The 16,576-nt window shown below is 42.4% G+C and overlaps 1 protein-coding gene and 1 long non-coding RNA gene across 2 annotated transcripts in view; one reads left to right on the top strand and one right to left on the bottom strand.

Annotated features, from left to right (window-relative positions):
• LOC134728961 (uncharacterized) overlaps positions 1–16,576 on the top strand; it is a 124,914-nt gene that overhangs the window by 32,865 nt on the left and 75,473 nt on the right. The window lies entirely within an intron of this gene.
• Positions 582–12,417, bottom strand: PTGDR (prostaglandin D2 receptor). Its single transcript, XM_003831713.5, has 2 exons — positions 11,044–12,417; positions 582–4,961 (listed from the first exon to the last, which is right to left on the bottom strand). The coding sequence occupies exons 1-2, from the start codon at positions 11,887–11,889 to the stop codon at positions 4,728–4,730; spliced, it is 1,080 nt and encodes a 359-aa protein (XP_003831761.1). The 5' UTR covers positions 11,890–12,417; the 3' UTR covers positions 582–4,727.

Below are 16,576 nucleotides of genomic sequence, written 5' to 3'. Positions count from 1 at the left end.
TCACCTCACTGTTATCAGGTGAGATCTGCTGATTCATTCCACTGAATTTGGCTATTGTGAAACGGTAGAGAGAGGAAGCCTAATTATAGTACCACCCATCCTATGTGTTCAGCTTTCCTCCACCTAGAGTCTGGGAACACCCAGAGCAGCAATCCTAGCCTCACTGAAGGAAATAATTAAAGAGCAGGCCAGTCAACACTGTTCTAATAAGACAAAGTTGTTTTTACAATGTTAACATTGCCTAATTAACAAACTTTTTATGTTGTTAATTTCATCATGTATGAGTTGCTATTTCCTGGATAAAAATTGAAACATACATGTTAACTTACATAATGTCGATAACAGTGGGAAATAATATAGAGCAAAAATATTTTCTCCTACGTGTACTATTTTCACCTTTGGTTGGCCTAAGAGAAAAATCTTTATATGGTGATATGAGAACATTCTTCATCAGATACAGAGGAATCTTTAACCAAGCATACAGCAGCCTCTTATTGAATAGACGTACATTTTAGGACTATCATGAGAGAGAACGCATTTTATTCAATATATTTATAGTATATTTATAGCTCTTCTACAGTATATATGTGAATTACTAGGAGAAATGAGAAAAAAATAGGTGACTATCTAGTCCTCACGATTTTAATGCCTGGAAAGAAAGATTAAATGTATAATATTTTCCTGAAAATATACAAAAAAGTCAAATTATGAAAGTTTAAAAATAGCTTTACGTATTTCAATGGAAATTTCTATCCTATAGAGAGTTAGAAAATATTCAATCCCTAATGAAAGCTCACTTTAAATGTAATCTTTGATAATATTTTCATAAACGAAGACTCTTTAGTTTATCTTCTTTCACAACAGCATCAGGCTTAGTGCCCAGTTAAATGTCTGCAGGAGTCCAAAGGAATATCATTGCTGAGGGTAGTATGTTTACCTCCAAGTGAGCAAGACAGGTCTCATCACTGCTATCAGTGATGAACCTGGGAATCAGTAATGGCTGCCAGTATTGAAAGATATATTATTTTTTTTCTTTTTTTAAAAATTTTATTATTATTATACTTCAAGTTTTAGGATACATGTGCACAACGTGCAGGTTTGTTACATATGTATACATGTGCCATGTTGGTGCGCTGCACCCATTAACTCGTCATTTACATTAGGTATATCTCCTAATGCTATCTCTCCCCGCTCCCTCCACCCCACAACAGTCCCCGGTGTGTGATGTTCCCCTTCCTGTGTCCATGTGTTCTCATTGTTCAATTCCCACCTATGAGTGAGAACATGTGGTGTTTGGATTTTTGTCCTTGTGATAGTTTGCTGAGAATGATGGTTTCCAGTTTCATCCATGTCCCTACAAAGGACATGAACTCATCATTCTTTATGGCTGCATAGTATTCCATGGTGTATATGTGCCACATTTTCTTAATCCAGTCTATCATTGTTGGACATTTAGGTTGGTTACAAGTCTTTGCTATTGTGAATAGTGCCACTATAAACATACGTGTGCATGTGTCTTTATAGCAGCATGATTTATAATCCTTTGGGTATATACCCAGTAATGGGATGGCTGGGTCAAATGGTATTTCTAGTTCTAGATCCCTGAGGAATTGCCACACTGACTTCCACAATGGTTGACTAGTTTACAAAGCTGTAACTTTGCTGAGAACATTACAGATAAAAAACACTGTGGAAGTTCAGGTGTGAGGGATTATCTGCAACTGAAAGGATCTGAGAATCAGAGGTCAGAGAAACATAGTCTATCACATATTTCCTTGTCTTTTTTTGGTATTTTTCTTTTCTTTTCTTTTTTTGTTTTGTTTTGTGTAGAGCAGTGGTTCTCAAATATTAGCATGCATGAGAATCACCTGGAGGGCATGTTAAAGCCCAGATTGCTGGCCCCACCCAAGAGATTCTGATTCAACAGGTCTGACGTGGAGCTGGAGAATTTGCATTTGTAGTAAGTTTCAGGTGTTGCTACTGCTGCTTGTCCAGGACTACTGATTATTCTCTGCAAGAGAATGCTAGAATGGAATTACTGGAACAACAGAAAAGAACGCTTTAGGTTCTTGATACACTGTTGGGTTGCTATTAAGAAAGGGTATACACATTTACGAACTCGCCAGGGAAACATGAATGTTCTTCTCTGAATAACCTCTGTTATTGAGAGTCATAGGTTTTTTGTTGTTGTTGTTGTTGTTTGTTGTTGATATACAATTTGGTTTTATTTTTGCATTTCCTTGATTAGGCTGAATATTTTTCTACATTTATTAACCATATGTATTTTCTCACATGTAAACTTTCTCTTTGTGTTCTTTTCAGTTTTCAATCAGAGTCAAAATTCCTACTTGTTTTCAATACTTGACTTTCAATGCATCTTCTTCCTGTGAAGTTCTCCTGACAACCCTACACGTGGTCCCTAGTTTGGGCCTCCTCTTCTAATAGTAAATGCGTACTCGCAATACTATGGAGAATTTCTATGCTGTATCCTAACTGTTTACATTCCTCTCTACCCCAGTGGACAATGAGCAACTCATGAACCATGATTGAGTCTTATTTTTATTCTTTTCCTCAGCACCTAATCAACTGCTTGGCACAAGGTCTCTGTAAATTATTTAATGAATTAATGAATAAATCTATACAGATTACTGAAGAGTTGGTTTTAACTCAACACGGACTTCATCCAGATGGTATATCTACATTTTGTATAAAACAAAAAGGAGCACTAAGTCCTTAGGTAAGTCTAAGGACTTACCTAAGCTTGTTTAAAGTAATGTAAAGTAATGAAATGTAAGTAAAGTAAAGTAATGAAAGCTTGTTTAAAGTAATGTAAGTGTTAATTGGACAGTATATAAAAATTCACACTAGGAAACTGCTAGACAATGAAATATTGCTGGCAACTGTCTGCTAAAAAGAAAACCAAGCCCTTTTCTTTCATTTAAAGAAAAGTAATTTCCTCTGCAAAATATTATAAAATTATATTTATTGATTCATCTGGGGCCTTTTCAAATTAACTGGACAATTATCATAACACACCTCTCCAAAAAAGAATACAAAAAACATGTTCTTCCTCTGACAATAAAACACACATGTACTTACACATTGAAGATACAAACAAAAGTTAAATTTCAAAAACAACTGTATTTTTTTCATCATGTTATACTGTTAAATCATACTTCTTGTATTCCTAATTTGGCTTTTTCACAGTTTTGCTATACCAAAAAATTACATTAAAAATTACCCAGCTTTATATTATCTCAGATACTGGAAAAAACATAAGTGAAACAAAGGAGGTTGCTGCTAAGTTGGAAATAAATAAACATGAGTACTCTTATATTTGGAAGGGACTTCTGGCTGGAGGTTTTGAGATCACGCAAATGTAGCAGGCTTTGCACCTTGGAGTCCTGAGATTGTCGGATACAAAGGAACTCCAGAGATGCTGAAACCCCTTGAACCTCCCCAGCTGTTCTTTTACCAAAGGTGAAAGCTCTTACCTGCAAGCTGGGTTTAGAGTCTCCGCTTCAGTTGCAGCTGCGTTTCCTCCACTTTTCCCTTTCAGTCATCATATTGCTGACCCTTGAAAACTTTTAAATTACTATTAAAGTGCTCAGTTGTGCTCCTTTTCGGCTATATCCTGCTCCAGTTTTGAAGGTGTAATTTGAAGTAACATCTTGGAACCTAAGATCTTACTGTCTCCACAGACAGCAGAATACGGCTGTAATAGGTAGCTGTTAAGGTAGATGTTAAGGCCATTGTTACTATCGTCAACTGAGGCTAAGTCCTGGGTGGGCTTTTTGCTGTGCCAAATGCCCCACTGTGCCACACAGTCAAACAGTAAACATGGCTCTACAGTGAGTCACACACTGGTTTTCAAAGAAGCATAAATCCTTCCACTAAAGAATCCATTGATAGGATAACTCTTTTATAAAATGGAGGTTCTAAAAACTGAAAGAACATTTTGCAACCCACCCCCAACTTTTGATTCCTACTGACACCCTTGACCCAATACAAAAGAAACTGGACTTCAAAAGATAAAAATGAATTTTTGCTTCTTTGGGTTGTGGGCTATAGTCATATCTTGCTCTGTGTCTAGTTACAGCTTCAGTTCTCCACCTGAGGCAGCAATTACTCCCCGATGGTGGCTGGGGAAGCCCCTCCAACTGCCTGACCTGGTCATATTTCCCACCTCACTTCTCTGAGGAACATCATAATTCAGGCTATGCTTAGATCAGTTGGCAAAGAAATGAACTAAACATCGGCAATGATATAAAATCAATGAATCGGGTTTCACCAAAAAATGAATAGGGTAAGAAATTATGCTTTTTATGAATGTCCATCACATAATCGTAAACAGTGGTGTTTCTACTGTATTTTAAAAGACCTATATGTCTCAAGGCCTCTCTAAAAAAAAAAAAATAGGGCCACCAAGCACAAATGTAGGGACAATTAATACCATTGCTTTTTAAGACTTTTAACATTGGTTATAATATATAAAATTTTAGTTGCTGTTAATAAAAAAATGAAAATGCACTGAAGGGGTTCATGACTATAGAATGGTAACACATTGTTAAGATATCAAATACTTTTGAAAATACATATACATGCTTTTGTTATGGGAGGTAACTTTTAAGGATTTAAATTGTAAGTTGTCTGTTTTTTTTTTAATCATGGTTCTTTGACTGAAAATGTGACATATTCCTCAGCTTACCACAGAGTGAAAAACACTGTCACAGACTGGATTCCATGTTAGTGGAATTGCTGCACCGGCTCCTGTACCTAAGAGGTCTAATGAAAATCTTGTGAAAAAATATCCGAAATACTGGAGATCTGAAAATGATAAAAATCCAAGGGTCCACAATTGAAATCACAGATAGAAATCGCAAGGCTCGGAGGTCTTCTGCTTCTTCAGAGGTCCTGTTTTTCTCCTTGACATCCTTAAATGCTCCATAGTAAGCGCGATACTGTTTTGAAGAAAAACATTCCATTATGATGTGGAAAGGTTAATGGCAGCAACGGATTCACTTACTTCACCTAAGTTACTGTAAGAACATGACAGCTTAGCTTGGAACACCCATTTTTGGTACATTTACAAGTAGCTAAGGCCACAGCAGCTGATGGGTGCAAGTGGGGAGCTGGGAAGGTGGGGTGTGGCCAGACCTGGGAGGTGGGAAGGAAGCTGAGTACTTGTCGGAGACCCAGTCTGATTAAGTTCCTGAAGGCTATTCTACCTGCCGGGCTCAAGTTTCTAGGTCCCTGCCAGGCCATGAAGATCTGCTGAATCTTTTAGAAACAGGGTCAGCATGCTTTCATAAATACAGAATCTCTTTCTAGCTAGTGTCCTTGCACTTACTTTCTTCAGTTCTCCTTTCTTTCTTCTCCCTGCTTCCTATCTTCTCCTATTAGTTCTCTCAGAAATAAGTCACACCTGTGAAATGTCACATGTATGGAGACACCAATAGAATGGAAGCTTTTAATCAATGTGAAGAGATTGGAAATATGACAATGAAAAGACCTGAGATGACTTGGAAAAAAATACTGTTCAACTCATGTAAATTGCTATACTTATTTTTAGCACAAATTGTTACCTTTTCATGGTTGACATCCTTTTTTTTTTTTTCTTGTTCAATCTAGAAGGCAAAAACATGCACAAAAATATAAGGCTGCCTTACCTAGGTCCAACCAACTCCTCTTGTCTTGATCTTCCCTGAGGTCTCTGTAGCCTCCTTGGAGCCCTGCAAAATGCCTCAAACAACAGCTTTTCCTCCCATTCAGCCAACACTGATCTCTAGACCAGCACAACCATTGCTTTCCACTCTGCCTAAGGCTGGCCACTTTTTTCTTTTTTCCATTACATTCTCTATGCCTACAATTCTAAATACATATTAGGATAAATGGACTCTAATGGAACAGGAAGCATGCAAACTCAACATTAGTAAGAAGGGATATGGATAAGAGACTGGACCCATTCGAGGCAATCAGAGAGCATCTCCTGGAGAAGATGCATTTTTCCCATAATCATTTCCTTACTGTTCTACTTTCTTGTCTATAGAGCATTTCAGCAGGCTCAGCCACTCCAATCTAGTGCATTTAGGAAGACACCTTACATTGGACTCAGCTGTTTAATCTGGATGCCCTCGCCCATCTGAAGTCGGGCGGGTGCGGAGGGAATCTTAACAACAACTTCTCCATAACATAAATATTGTATTTGATTAATCTTGATGAAAAGTTTGTTGGAGTATGATTTTTAAAATTCAGTTTAATGCTGAACACTTAACTAGATTGAATTTTCAAATTTCCAGTTTGATACAATCGGAAGAAAGTGCAAGTGTAGAGAATATGGCATGAGCTTCAGAGGCATTCTCTAAGGCATATAACATATTTTCAGGCCGGGCACGGTGGCTCACGCCTGTAATCCCAGCACTCTGGGAGGCTGAGGTGGGTGGATCATTTGAGGTCAGGAGTTCGAGACCAGCCTGGCCAAAATGGTGAAACACCGTCTCTACTAAAAATACAAAAATCAGTCGGGCGTGGTGGTGGGCGCCTGTAATCCCAGCTACTCGGGAGGCTGAGGCAGGAGAATTGCTTGAACCTGGGAGGCCGAGGTTGTAGTGAGCCTAGATTGTGCCATTGAACTCCAGCCTGGGTGACAAGAGTGAAACACTGTCTCAAAAAACAAACAAAAAAACGTATTTTCACCCAAATTATTTTTACCTTAGTAAACCACAATGTCCTGGAGGTTGGTGGGGGAGCAGGGATGGATGAGAGAGGGTGTGCGTGTATATACTAGGTGTTACGAGAGAGAGGTCTGTAAGCCAGGTAAAGATAAGTACAAGCTATTTAATCACTTGTCAGAATCCATGAAGTCAGAGATGAGAGAGCTCTCCTGTGTATGCCATTTTGAGGAGCAGAAAGAATAGGTGCGATGCTCCTTTCAAAGGAGGCTGTTGGAGCCCCATAAGGGACAACAGGCAAGTGATGGGCCCAGGGAAAGGGTCTGAGGTAGATTTAAAGGGATAGAGCAGGGGGCAAGGTCTGTTGTGTTACAGTGCGTGGACTGGATAGAAGAGGGCATCAGAAGCCAGAGAGGGCTGCCTGGCAGGGATGTCCAGGAGCTGGCAACAACATTATTTCAGTGACTCCCAAGTCCATCAGAGGGCGTTCTTCTCACACCAATTCTTTCTGGATATTGAGCACTTTTAAAAATGCCCGTGTATTTTTTTTTTTTTTTTTAAGACAGAGTCTCACTCTGTCACCCAGGCTGGGGTGCAGTGGCACAATCAAGGCTCAATGCAGCCTTGACCTTCTGGGCCCAAGCAATCCTCCCACCTCAGCCAAGTAGCTGGGACTACAGGCATGTGTCACCACGCCTGGCTAATTATTTTTATTTTTTTTGTAGAGGCAGGGTCTCACTGTGTTGCCCAGGCTGGTCTCAAACTCCTGGGCTCAAACAGTCCTCCTGATTTGGCCTCCCAAAATTCTACAATTACAAGTGTGAGCCACCAGCCCCAGTGAACAATACATTTCTAATACAAATCCAGTGACTTGAATGTCAACCTAATGGATTTGACATGGATAAATGCTGCCTAGAAAATAAAATAATTTGTTTTAATTATGCTAGTATCATTCAGTTGTCTAGATCCCAACTAATCAAGCATTCTCAAATAGTTGGAACTATATTTTGCCACACTCCACTTTGAGGAGAAAGGGGCAAATAGAAAAAAAAACTCATGTAAAATGTTTTCTTTTTAAGTCAACTTAACCATATAGCTTATTGTCACCCATGTCTCCCCCTTCAGATAAAGATACAATTGCTAGGTCCATTACTTAGAAGAGTGTAAAATCTCCAATACTTATTCAATGTGTCCAGTAGGTCAAAGCTACTGTCATTACAAACATGTGATTTGCCTTTTTCCCCTTCATTCTCTCACAAGTGTACAGTGAATTTTACGGAGGCTAGATAACAAATGATGACATCACTTTCACAAAGAATAGAATATGTGGTTGTGTATCCTTGTGTTTTCTAGACCTTTTAAGGTGGCAGGTTGAGGGTACACACGTGAATTTTCAGAGACTGTTTTCAGTACTTTTGTGCTCTTAACAGGATTTTTCCACTTTACTTGCTATAATCTCTGTAACCTTATTGTCATCAAATCATTGTGAAATCCCCACATTTTCCTTGTACATATGGAAAACACAAGAGGTACATTTTATCTTGTTTTGCAATCATATTTTTAGAATTTCTTAGTTTTATTTTCTAATACGAGAAATACTGATGATTTAATCCACATAAAAGCCGTCTGGGTCATTAATAATTTTAAGAGTATAAAAGGGTCCTTAGACCAAAAAAAAGTTTCAGAGCCACTGCCTTAGTATATAGCACTATCTCCTGGGAAGATAATAGTTCTTGATTTTTTTTTTATGTCCAGCGGGCAACAATAATACATGGAAGTTATAAATAGTAATAATAATGATGCTAATTATTGAGGCAAGACACTGGGCTAGGTGATGAATGTATATATTATGTATGTAACTTCAAATCTTCATTACTATCTTACAAAACAAGTATGGTTATAATCATTTTACAGATGAGGAAACTGAGGTCAGAAAGGGTAAATTAGCTGCTACCATAGCTAGTAAGTGATGAAGCCTGATTCAAACCCATGTCTGATGCTAAAGCCCTTATCCTCTCTAGAAAATAGTGGTTCTTGTGAAGAATGCTGTCAACATTAAATATATTTGGAACTTGCTAGTTTTTTTGGAAAATCTTTTTCAACTCCATTGATTTTCTTCAATCCTCACAATACCCTAGGAGTTATCCAAGTCTCCGTAGAGACATGTCCAAATGCAATGTTCTTTCCACTGTATGATGCTGCTTTCTGCATTGGTCTGACTAAAACATTCAAACTCAGGTCAAAATTTCCATGCATTTGGCTACTGTCTACTTTGTCACAGCATAGATAAGTGAGGCCCCAACTTTACAATAGGAGCTCCTAAAGATTGTATAAAGGACCAGATAGTAACTATTTTAGGTTTTATGGCCAAGAGACAAAATCATAAATATTTGATAGGTACTAATATGACATGGGAGAAAACACATTTCCACAATTTTTTGATGGAATTCAAAATGTATTAATAATTGAGTACAATTTTTTTTTTAGATGGAGTCTTGCTCTGTCGCCCAGGCTGGAGTGCAGTGACACAGTCTTGGCTCACTGCAACCTCTGCCTCCCAGGTTCAAGTGATTCTTCTGCCTCAGCCTCCTGAGAAGCTGGGACTACAAGTGCATGCCACCACGCCCAGCTAATTTTTGTATTTTTAGAGACGGGGTTTCACCATGTTGGCCAGGATGGTCTCGATCTCTTGACCTCATGATCTGCCCGCCTCGGCCTCCCAAAGTGCTGCGATTACAGGCGTGAGTCACCGCGCCCGGCTGAGTACAATTTTTTTGTAATATGTATCTACTAAGGAGAAGAATAAAATGTTTTCTTGGAACAGTATTTTTCTTGAAATAGTATTTGGCTCAATTGAAGCTCAAAACTCTTGGGTCTCATCAAATTGATTGCAGAGATTCATTTGTAAGAATTATTCTTAACTCCAGGGAGATGTAAAACAGTGGCCAGGAAAGATTTGGCCTGTGAGCTGTGGTTTGCTAACTCCTGTTTTAGAGTGTGATTCTACAAATGTGAACCCTGAATCTGAGCTTGCATATCACCTGGGAACTTGTTCAGAACGAAAATTCTTTAAAAATGTCTGAATTAGAAACTCTGGGGAATGGGGTCCAGCCATCTTTTTTTCTAGAAGCCTTGCTGGTGATTCTGAGCTGGTGATTCTGAAAACCACTGCTATATGTCATCTGCGCCTATATCTACATTTAGATAGATATAGATTTATGTATTTGTTTATTTATTTTGGGGGCATACTGTTCCCACCCCTGCATGCTGATGCCCCAGACTTCTTTTTCCGCAAGCAGTAAGGCCTTCATTTAAAGGAAAATCGCTTTGTATTTCCCTGTCATTCACCATTGAAAGTAATATCCAAAATTGCTACACTCTGAGAAGAAATTTAACAACTTTCCTATTCACAGAAGTCTCAGGATTTCGAGAACGTGGGATTGGCAATGGAATTTCTGTAAGTATTGTTTTTGTTGAACAGGTACCTTGGGGGTGGGAGAAAGGAGAGGAGCAGCACTGAAAATGTTTCCTCAAGCCTCACCTACTCCCAGGTGTGTTGGCGGGGACTCCAGGAACAAATGCCTTCAAAATGAGGAGATAATTTCATTTCCATCGCTATCCTCATTACCAAATTGAAACCGGAGATAATGGCTTTCATGTCACCTCACTTGCCAAGATACACTCAAAACCCGTCAAGTCAGGTTGTCAAAACGACACCAGCAGCTAAAACATACAAAGAGCCTCGGCCTCCATCGCCACAATCCCTGGCGGATGCAGCACCAGAAACAGCAGCCGTGGCGTCTCAAAGTTTACGCACGCGTTTTTCAAAATTAAAACTATGCATCTGCAAATCACTCTGGCTGGCTTAAACCTCTTTTTCCCTTTCTATGCCAACACCGGGGAGAAGATCGTCCCAGACGCCATTCGCCCATTTCTGATACCACTGAAGTCATGAGCAGGTCTAACAAAATAAAACATCACCCAGCCGTCGGGAAGTAGAAGACTCCTGTTGCCAAGGAGAAACTAAGTTCTGCTCCTCCTAAGGCGCAAAAATGACCTCGAGATCTCCCCAGAAGGAAGCAGAGAGGAGGGAGTTCTGCCACATGGAGAGGGTTTTGCTGGGCTAGGGAGACACCGCCGGGCTCAGTCTTTCCCTTCCTTTCTCTAACTTTCCCTCATTTCACTCCGCAAACTGAGTTATATCTCGGGGCTGTGGAAGGAATCCAATTTGGGGAACTCAGCAGCAAACCTTCCTGGCCCAGGGCGCAGCTCGCCTGGCGCCGCGTCCATCCCGATCCGCTCCACCCTTCCCGCCCCGCATCCGCGGCCGGACAGTCTCAGTGCCCTGCTGCCTCGGGGCCCGGGGACTCACAATTACGGGCAGAGAACACATAGTGAAGAGCACGGTCATCAGCGCCAGCAGCAGGAGGTGATCCAGCTCCTCCAGGGGCTGAGGGGACGCTTCTTTCCCGTCCGCGCGCAGCTCGGCACGGTCCCTGGTGCAGGAGCGCGGGTGCCGCTGCAGCCGCCGGTGCATCGCATAGAGGTTGCGCATGGCGCCGAGGTTGCACAGCACGGTGGCGAGGACCAGCAGCGCCATGAGGCTGGAGTAGAGCACAGAGTACCCCAGCACCGACAGCGAGCCCTCCTCGTGGACCAGCTGGATAAAGCACCAGGTGCCGGGGCAGTACTGCACGAACTTCCCGAAGCCCATGAAAGGTAGCGCGCAGAAAGCCAGGGAGAAGACGCTCACCACCGGGGCCACCAGTGCGCCCAGGCGCAGGGTGATGTGCCGTCGGTAGAAGAAAGGGTGCCCTAGGGAGAGCCAGCACTCCAGTGCCATGGCCAGGAGTTGCAGTGTCGAGGAGAGCCCAAAGAAGGACATGAAGAAGGCGAAGGCTTGGCACAACGAGTTGTCCAATGAGGGCGCAAGCACCCGCAGACTCCGGTTCTGAGCGTAGGCAGCCAGCACCACCGGGCTTAGGAGGCACTTGCCCAGCAAGTCGGTGACCGTCAGGCCACACACCAGCATGTAGAAGACCGAGGGCAGCGGGCGCAGTGGACGCCGCGAGCACCACCCCAGCCCCGAGCGCGCCAGCAGCCCCAGGGCCAGCAGGTTGCCCAGGAGGCCGGTGCTGAAGAGCACCCCGCCCATCACCGCCGAGTTGCCTTTTTCCACAGAGGTGGTGTTCTGGCAGCGGTAGAAGGGCGACTTCATGGCGTGCGGGAGCAGAGGGCTGGAGTGAAGGCTGCGGAAGGGCGAGGGCCCCGGCGCCCGGGTGCTAAGGAGCCCCCGGCAGCTCCGCGCGCGGCTCGGGCGGAGAAGCTGCGCCACAGAAAAAGCTCCGAGGGCGGCGGGGTGCTCCCCACGGCAGGAACCTCCTATCTAAACTCGCGGGTCACACCCCTCTTTGAGAGGCGGGACGCTCTGCAGGGTGAGCGCCTGGCGCTGGCATTGAAGAGCGCGGAGCAGGCCAGTGAAGAGCTCGGCCCTGACGCGCTGCGTTCTCAGTAGAGGCAGACTCTGGTGCCGAGTCGGAACGGCAGGAGGAAAATAGCCAGAATTCCAAGCACCCAACACCAGTCCTTCTAGCGAGGCAAGAGAAGAACTACTAAAGTGGAGGGGAAATTAAGCAGCAGCCACCTGGGAGGAGGGCAGTGGTGCTGGTGTTTGAACTGGGGTGGCCAAGAACTCGAAAGATGAGCGAAGAGGGGAGGCTGAGAAAGGGCTTCTACCTAGTTGTCTTGAATTAGCTAGTTAAGGAAGGCTAAAGATAACTCACGTCTGAAAAGCCCCTGAGCCTTAGCTCCTCTTCTCTACTAGATCAGCGCAATTTGGGGCATTCACGGTCATCTCCATTGCATAGGCGAGGAAACTGAGGCCTTGGAAAGTTAAGTGATCTGCCCGTGGTGACAGAGCTACAGAAGTAGCAGAGCCGGACCTCTCACCCGATCTTCTATTTTGGAGTTCATCTGTCCTGTTCCCATGACTCCCCCTCCCAGGAGGTTGTCCAGATTTCAGGGAAGTGGTTTGTGGGAAAGCCAAGAGCCCGTGTTGGTCCTGGGTTCCATGAATCACATTGACTGTAGAGAGCTGGTGGGAAGGGCATGGTTAGCAGCACTGTGCTGTCATCAGATAGGCCTGGGTTTGAGTCCAGGTTCTGCTCCTCACTGTGTGTGTGACCCTATGGGACTTGCTTAGCCTCTCAAGCAGTAACATCTATCTGGCTTGCTTGGCTCTTCTGAGGCATAGAAATAACACGTAAAGAGCAAGTACATAGAAAGTGCTCAATTCATGCAATCACCATGATTCTTATTTGATAGAAGGGTGTTTTGGTAACTGATGTTTAACTGCAGTTTTTAGCATGGATTTTGAAATCAGAAAATGGTAGATTTGGCATAGAGCTTTCTCACTCCTCTGATTTGTGGCTACTAGAAAAAATTTATTCCTGTTTGGGCTTTGACTTGGCTGCATCATAAAGGCAAGGGAGTTAATTGTGATAAGCGTGATTTTATATCTTTAACTAGCATTCGATGCCCTGTGAGAGAAATTGGCTTTGAGTGTGGAATCTCAGTGGGATGACTAAGGTTTTGTTATGTAAGTGAGTAGATTATGCCTGGGCTTGAAATGGCTCATTTTTAGGCCTCATGCCAGTTCTGATGGACAGACTCAGGGAAAGAGCAAGACCCTTGGGATTTAGATGTGAAAGCCTGAAGGGTAGACAGAGAAGCTGCCTCCAGACTGAAAGTCTGGCCAGTAATTCAGGCCACAAGGTGGAAAAGAAGAATCTAAGCTTGGAATAAGATAGTTCTGAACTCCACCACTGGCTGTGTGACCCTGGGTTAGTTGTTCAACCTAATGGAATATGGGACTTATGCTGAACTTGTGGGGTTGTTGTGAGGTTGAGAAAACTTGAAGTGCTTTGGCATAGTGTAATAATAATAATAAGAGCTAATATTTATTGGTCCTGATGCAGGTTGGACACTCTCTAAGGCTTTCACTTATATTGACTCAATAGAAGGCCTTGTATAGAGTTAGTTCCCTTGTTTTCTACCTACTCTCTCTCATTCCCATCTCTAGCCCCTAGCACATAAGAATGGGTTTAGAAGAGCCCCACTCGACTTAATGAAGTGAAAGGAAGAGCAGGCCCCATAACCAAAAGACATGAGAATTTGATGAAAGCTGTGGTCTCCTCCAAAGACAGACAGACAGACACACACACAGGCACACAGACACACACACACACACACACACACACACACACTTTACATCAATCTCAGGCTGTTCACCATTTCCTGAAGTCCCTCTATGGTACCCAGAGGAGACCCAATGGACACTAGCTTAAGAATCCTTCCTCTAAGAATATTGCATGGGTTGTTCTTCTGAAGCATACCTACTTCAATTCTTTGCAGCTTTATTTTCATGCTACAGTGGCTTACAACTCCGTATTTATCCTAGGAACCCTAAGATTACAAATAACTTTCAAAGGAAACAACCCCAAAGTGTGACTGTTGGGCCAGCTGTGGGTCCTTGATAAGGTTTACATACATCATGCTTTAAGGTTGAAGGTTTTGAACAAGTGCAATTCAGGAAACCACACATTTCCTCTCAGCCACTGTAGCTGGCCTTTACGATGGGGTTTCCGGTTGCCTTTCCTGATTGCTTTGCTGGTGTCCACCCTACCCTGTTCTCAGGCCTAACTTTGGAGTCTTCTGTCCCAGTTCCTGAGAAATTCTATTTTGTAATTTCACCATACAACCAAGAAAAGTATCATTTGTTCATGCGTCAAATATTTTTTGAGCTCCTACTCTGTGCCAAGCATGGGGGTGAGGGGGATGAAGCATGTGGGCACTGAGGGGCATACAACAGATAAGGAAAGGCAAACATCATGTCGTGTGACCTCTACAGGCTTATACATTTTTATATCAGCTTTCAGAGTAACCAGGCTAAGTACATTTTTTCCTTAAAAGGGAAACCTTTAATGAAAATATCTTAGGCTAAGTTAGTGGTAAAATTACCTCCATTATCTACAGAGCTGTACCAGGCTGCTTAATTGGGTTATAGGACAAATCTTCTGAAAATATATGACGTCATATGGATGACTATTCTAAATATATAATTATATTATGGCAATATAAACATAAAAATCATAGATTCTCATGGACAAGGCTCAGAAGCTGACATAGGCAAATGAAAGCATTCACTTACACTTGAGAAGGGATGGCAGAAAAATATCTCCTTGGTTTCTGATATTTTCAATGTTGTATATGTAATAATTATTTTAAAAGACTTTAAATGTAAAACAAGTGATATGGTTTGGTTCTGTCCCCACCCAAATCTCATCTTGAATTATAGCTCCTATAATTCCCGTGTGGTCATGGGAGGGAACTGATGAAATGTAATTAATCATGGGGGCAGGTCTTTCCCGTGCTGTTCTGTGATAGTGAATAAGTCTCACAACATCTGATGGTTTTATAAAGGAGAGTTCCCCTACACAAGTTCTCTCTTGCCTGCTGCCATGTAAGACGTGACTGCTCCTCATCCACCTTCTGCCATTATTGTGAGGCCTCCCCAGCCATGTGGAACTGTGAGTCAGTTAGACCTCTTTCCTTTATAAATTACCCAGTCTCAGGTATGTCTTTATTAGCAGCATGAGAACAGACTAATACAACAAATGTATGCTTACGGTGGGGATTTAGGAAGGGGAAAAGAAGGAAAAAGGAACATTTATTTTTTTCTGGATCCATTCTAACTATGCTTCTAAATCTTATATCCATTGCTCACTTCTACTGAACTCCAAGTGATATTTTGGGCTGGGGCTTGTGAAGAGCAAGGAATGGAGAGGAGGGATGCTAACAAATGATAAACAAACTTAGCTCTCAAATTTGGAGCATGTTCTGCATGCTAGAGACCATGCTAGATGTTCGTTCACATCTAGGACCTGGAGTGGTAGCATAGCAGTGTGGCCATGATGTGTTAGGTCCTGGGAGTCATACTGTGTGAACTTAAATCTCAGCTTTGCCCCTTGCTAGCTGTGTACCCTTGCATAATCTTCTAACCTTTCTAAACCTCAATCCGCTTGTCTGTAGAAAGGAGGGAAGGAGGGTGAAGGGGGATAATTGGACTGAACTCTTAGGGTAGTATCTGGCTTAAATAAAATAATCTGCATAGAACAATAGTTATCAATCTTGGCTGCACTTTGGAATCACCTGGAGAGCTTTAAACCTTTGTGATGCTTCAGCACCCCAAATTGATGATATCAGACTCTTTGGGGTTGCCCTCCAGGCTTCAGTATTTTTTTGAAGCTCCCCAGTTAATTCCTGTGTGCAGCTCAGGTGAGAATGTTAAGCACTGTGCTGTGGCATGCTCTGCGTGGCTCCGTAAGTGATGTTCATTAATGTTTTTATTCCTGCCAACTGCACTGCAGAAGTTTTCTTTATCTCTCTTTTCTTGGATAAGGAAAATGAGACTCAGAGAGGTTAATAACTTGTTTAAGTTCACACAACTGGTATGTGATGAGTCTAGAATGGCATCCAGGTCTTTTGGATTCCCCAAGCCTCTGCCTTGGAGAAAGAGAATTGCAGAGAAGACCAGAGAGTGAGAGAGAAAGGAGAGACCCTGCCACTTCCTCTATCTGCTCAGAAGTCAAGAGGCAGAACTACCACCAGGGACAGACCATGTGTCAGTGCCCTGTGTTTTTGGGGTCACACAATGTCTTGTGGTGGTCTGCCCAAATATTTTGGCATCTGTTTGCTATTTGCAGGTAGTTTAATAAAATCTTCATTTTTGTTTGATTCTTATTCCTGCTTTTCAGGCTTCCCCAACCTTTTGCCTAGCAAGAATTTCCATTTTGATCTTTGGCTTCTGTCCATGTGTAAATCAGGATCAGGATCTCTGTATGTGT

This window comes from Pan paniscus, chromosome 15 (assembly GCF_029289425.2).
Source record: "Pan paniscus chromosome 15, NHGRI_mPanPan1-v2.0_pri, whole genome shotgun sequence".
NCBI classification, from domain to species: Eukaryota; Metazoa; Chordata; class Mammalia; order Primates; family Hominidae; genus Pan; species Pan paniscus.
Note: the sequence above shows the minus strand (reverse complement) of the source record. Positions and strands in the feature narration are given on the sequence as shown.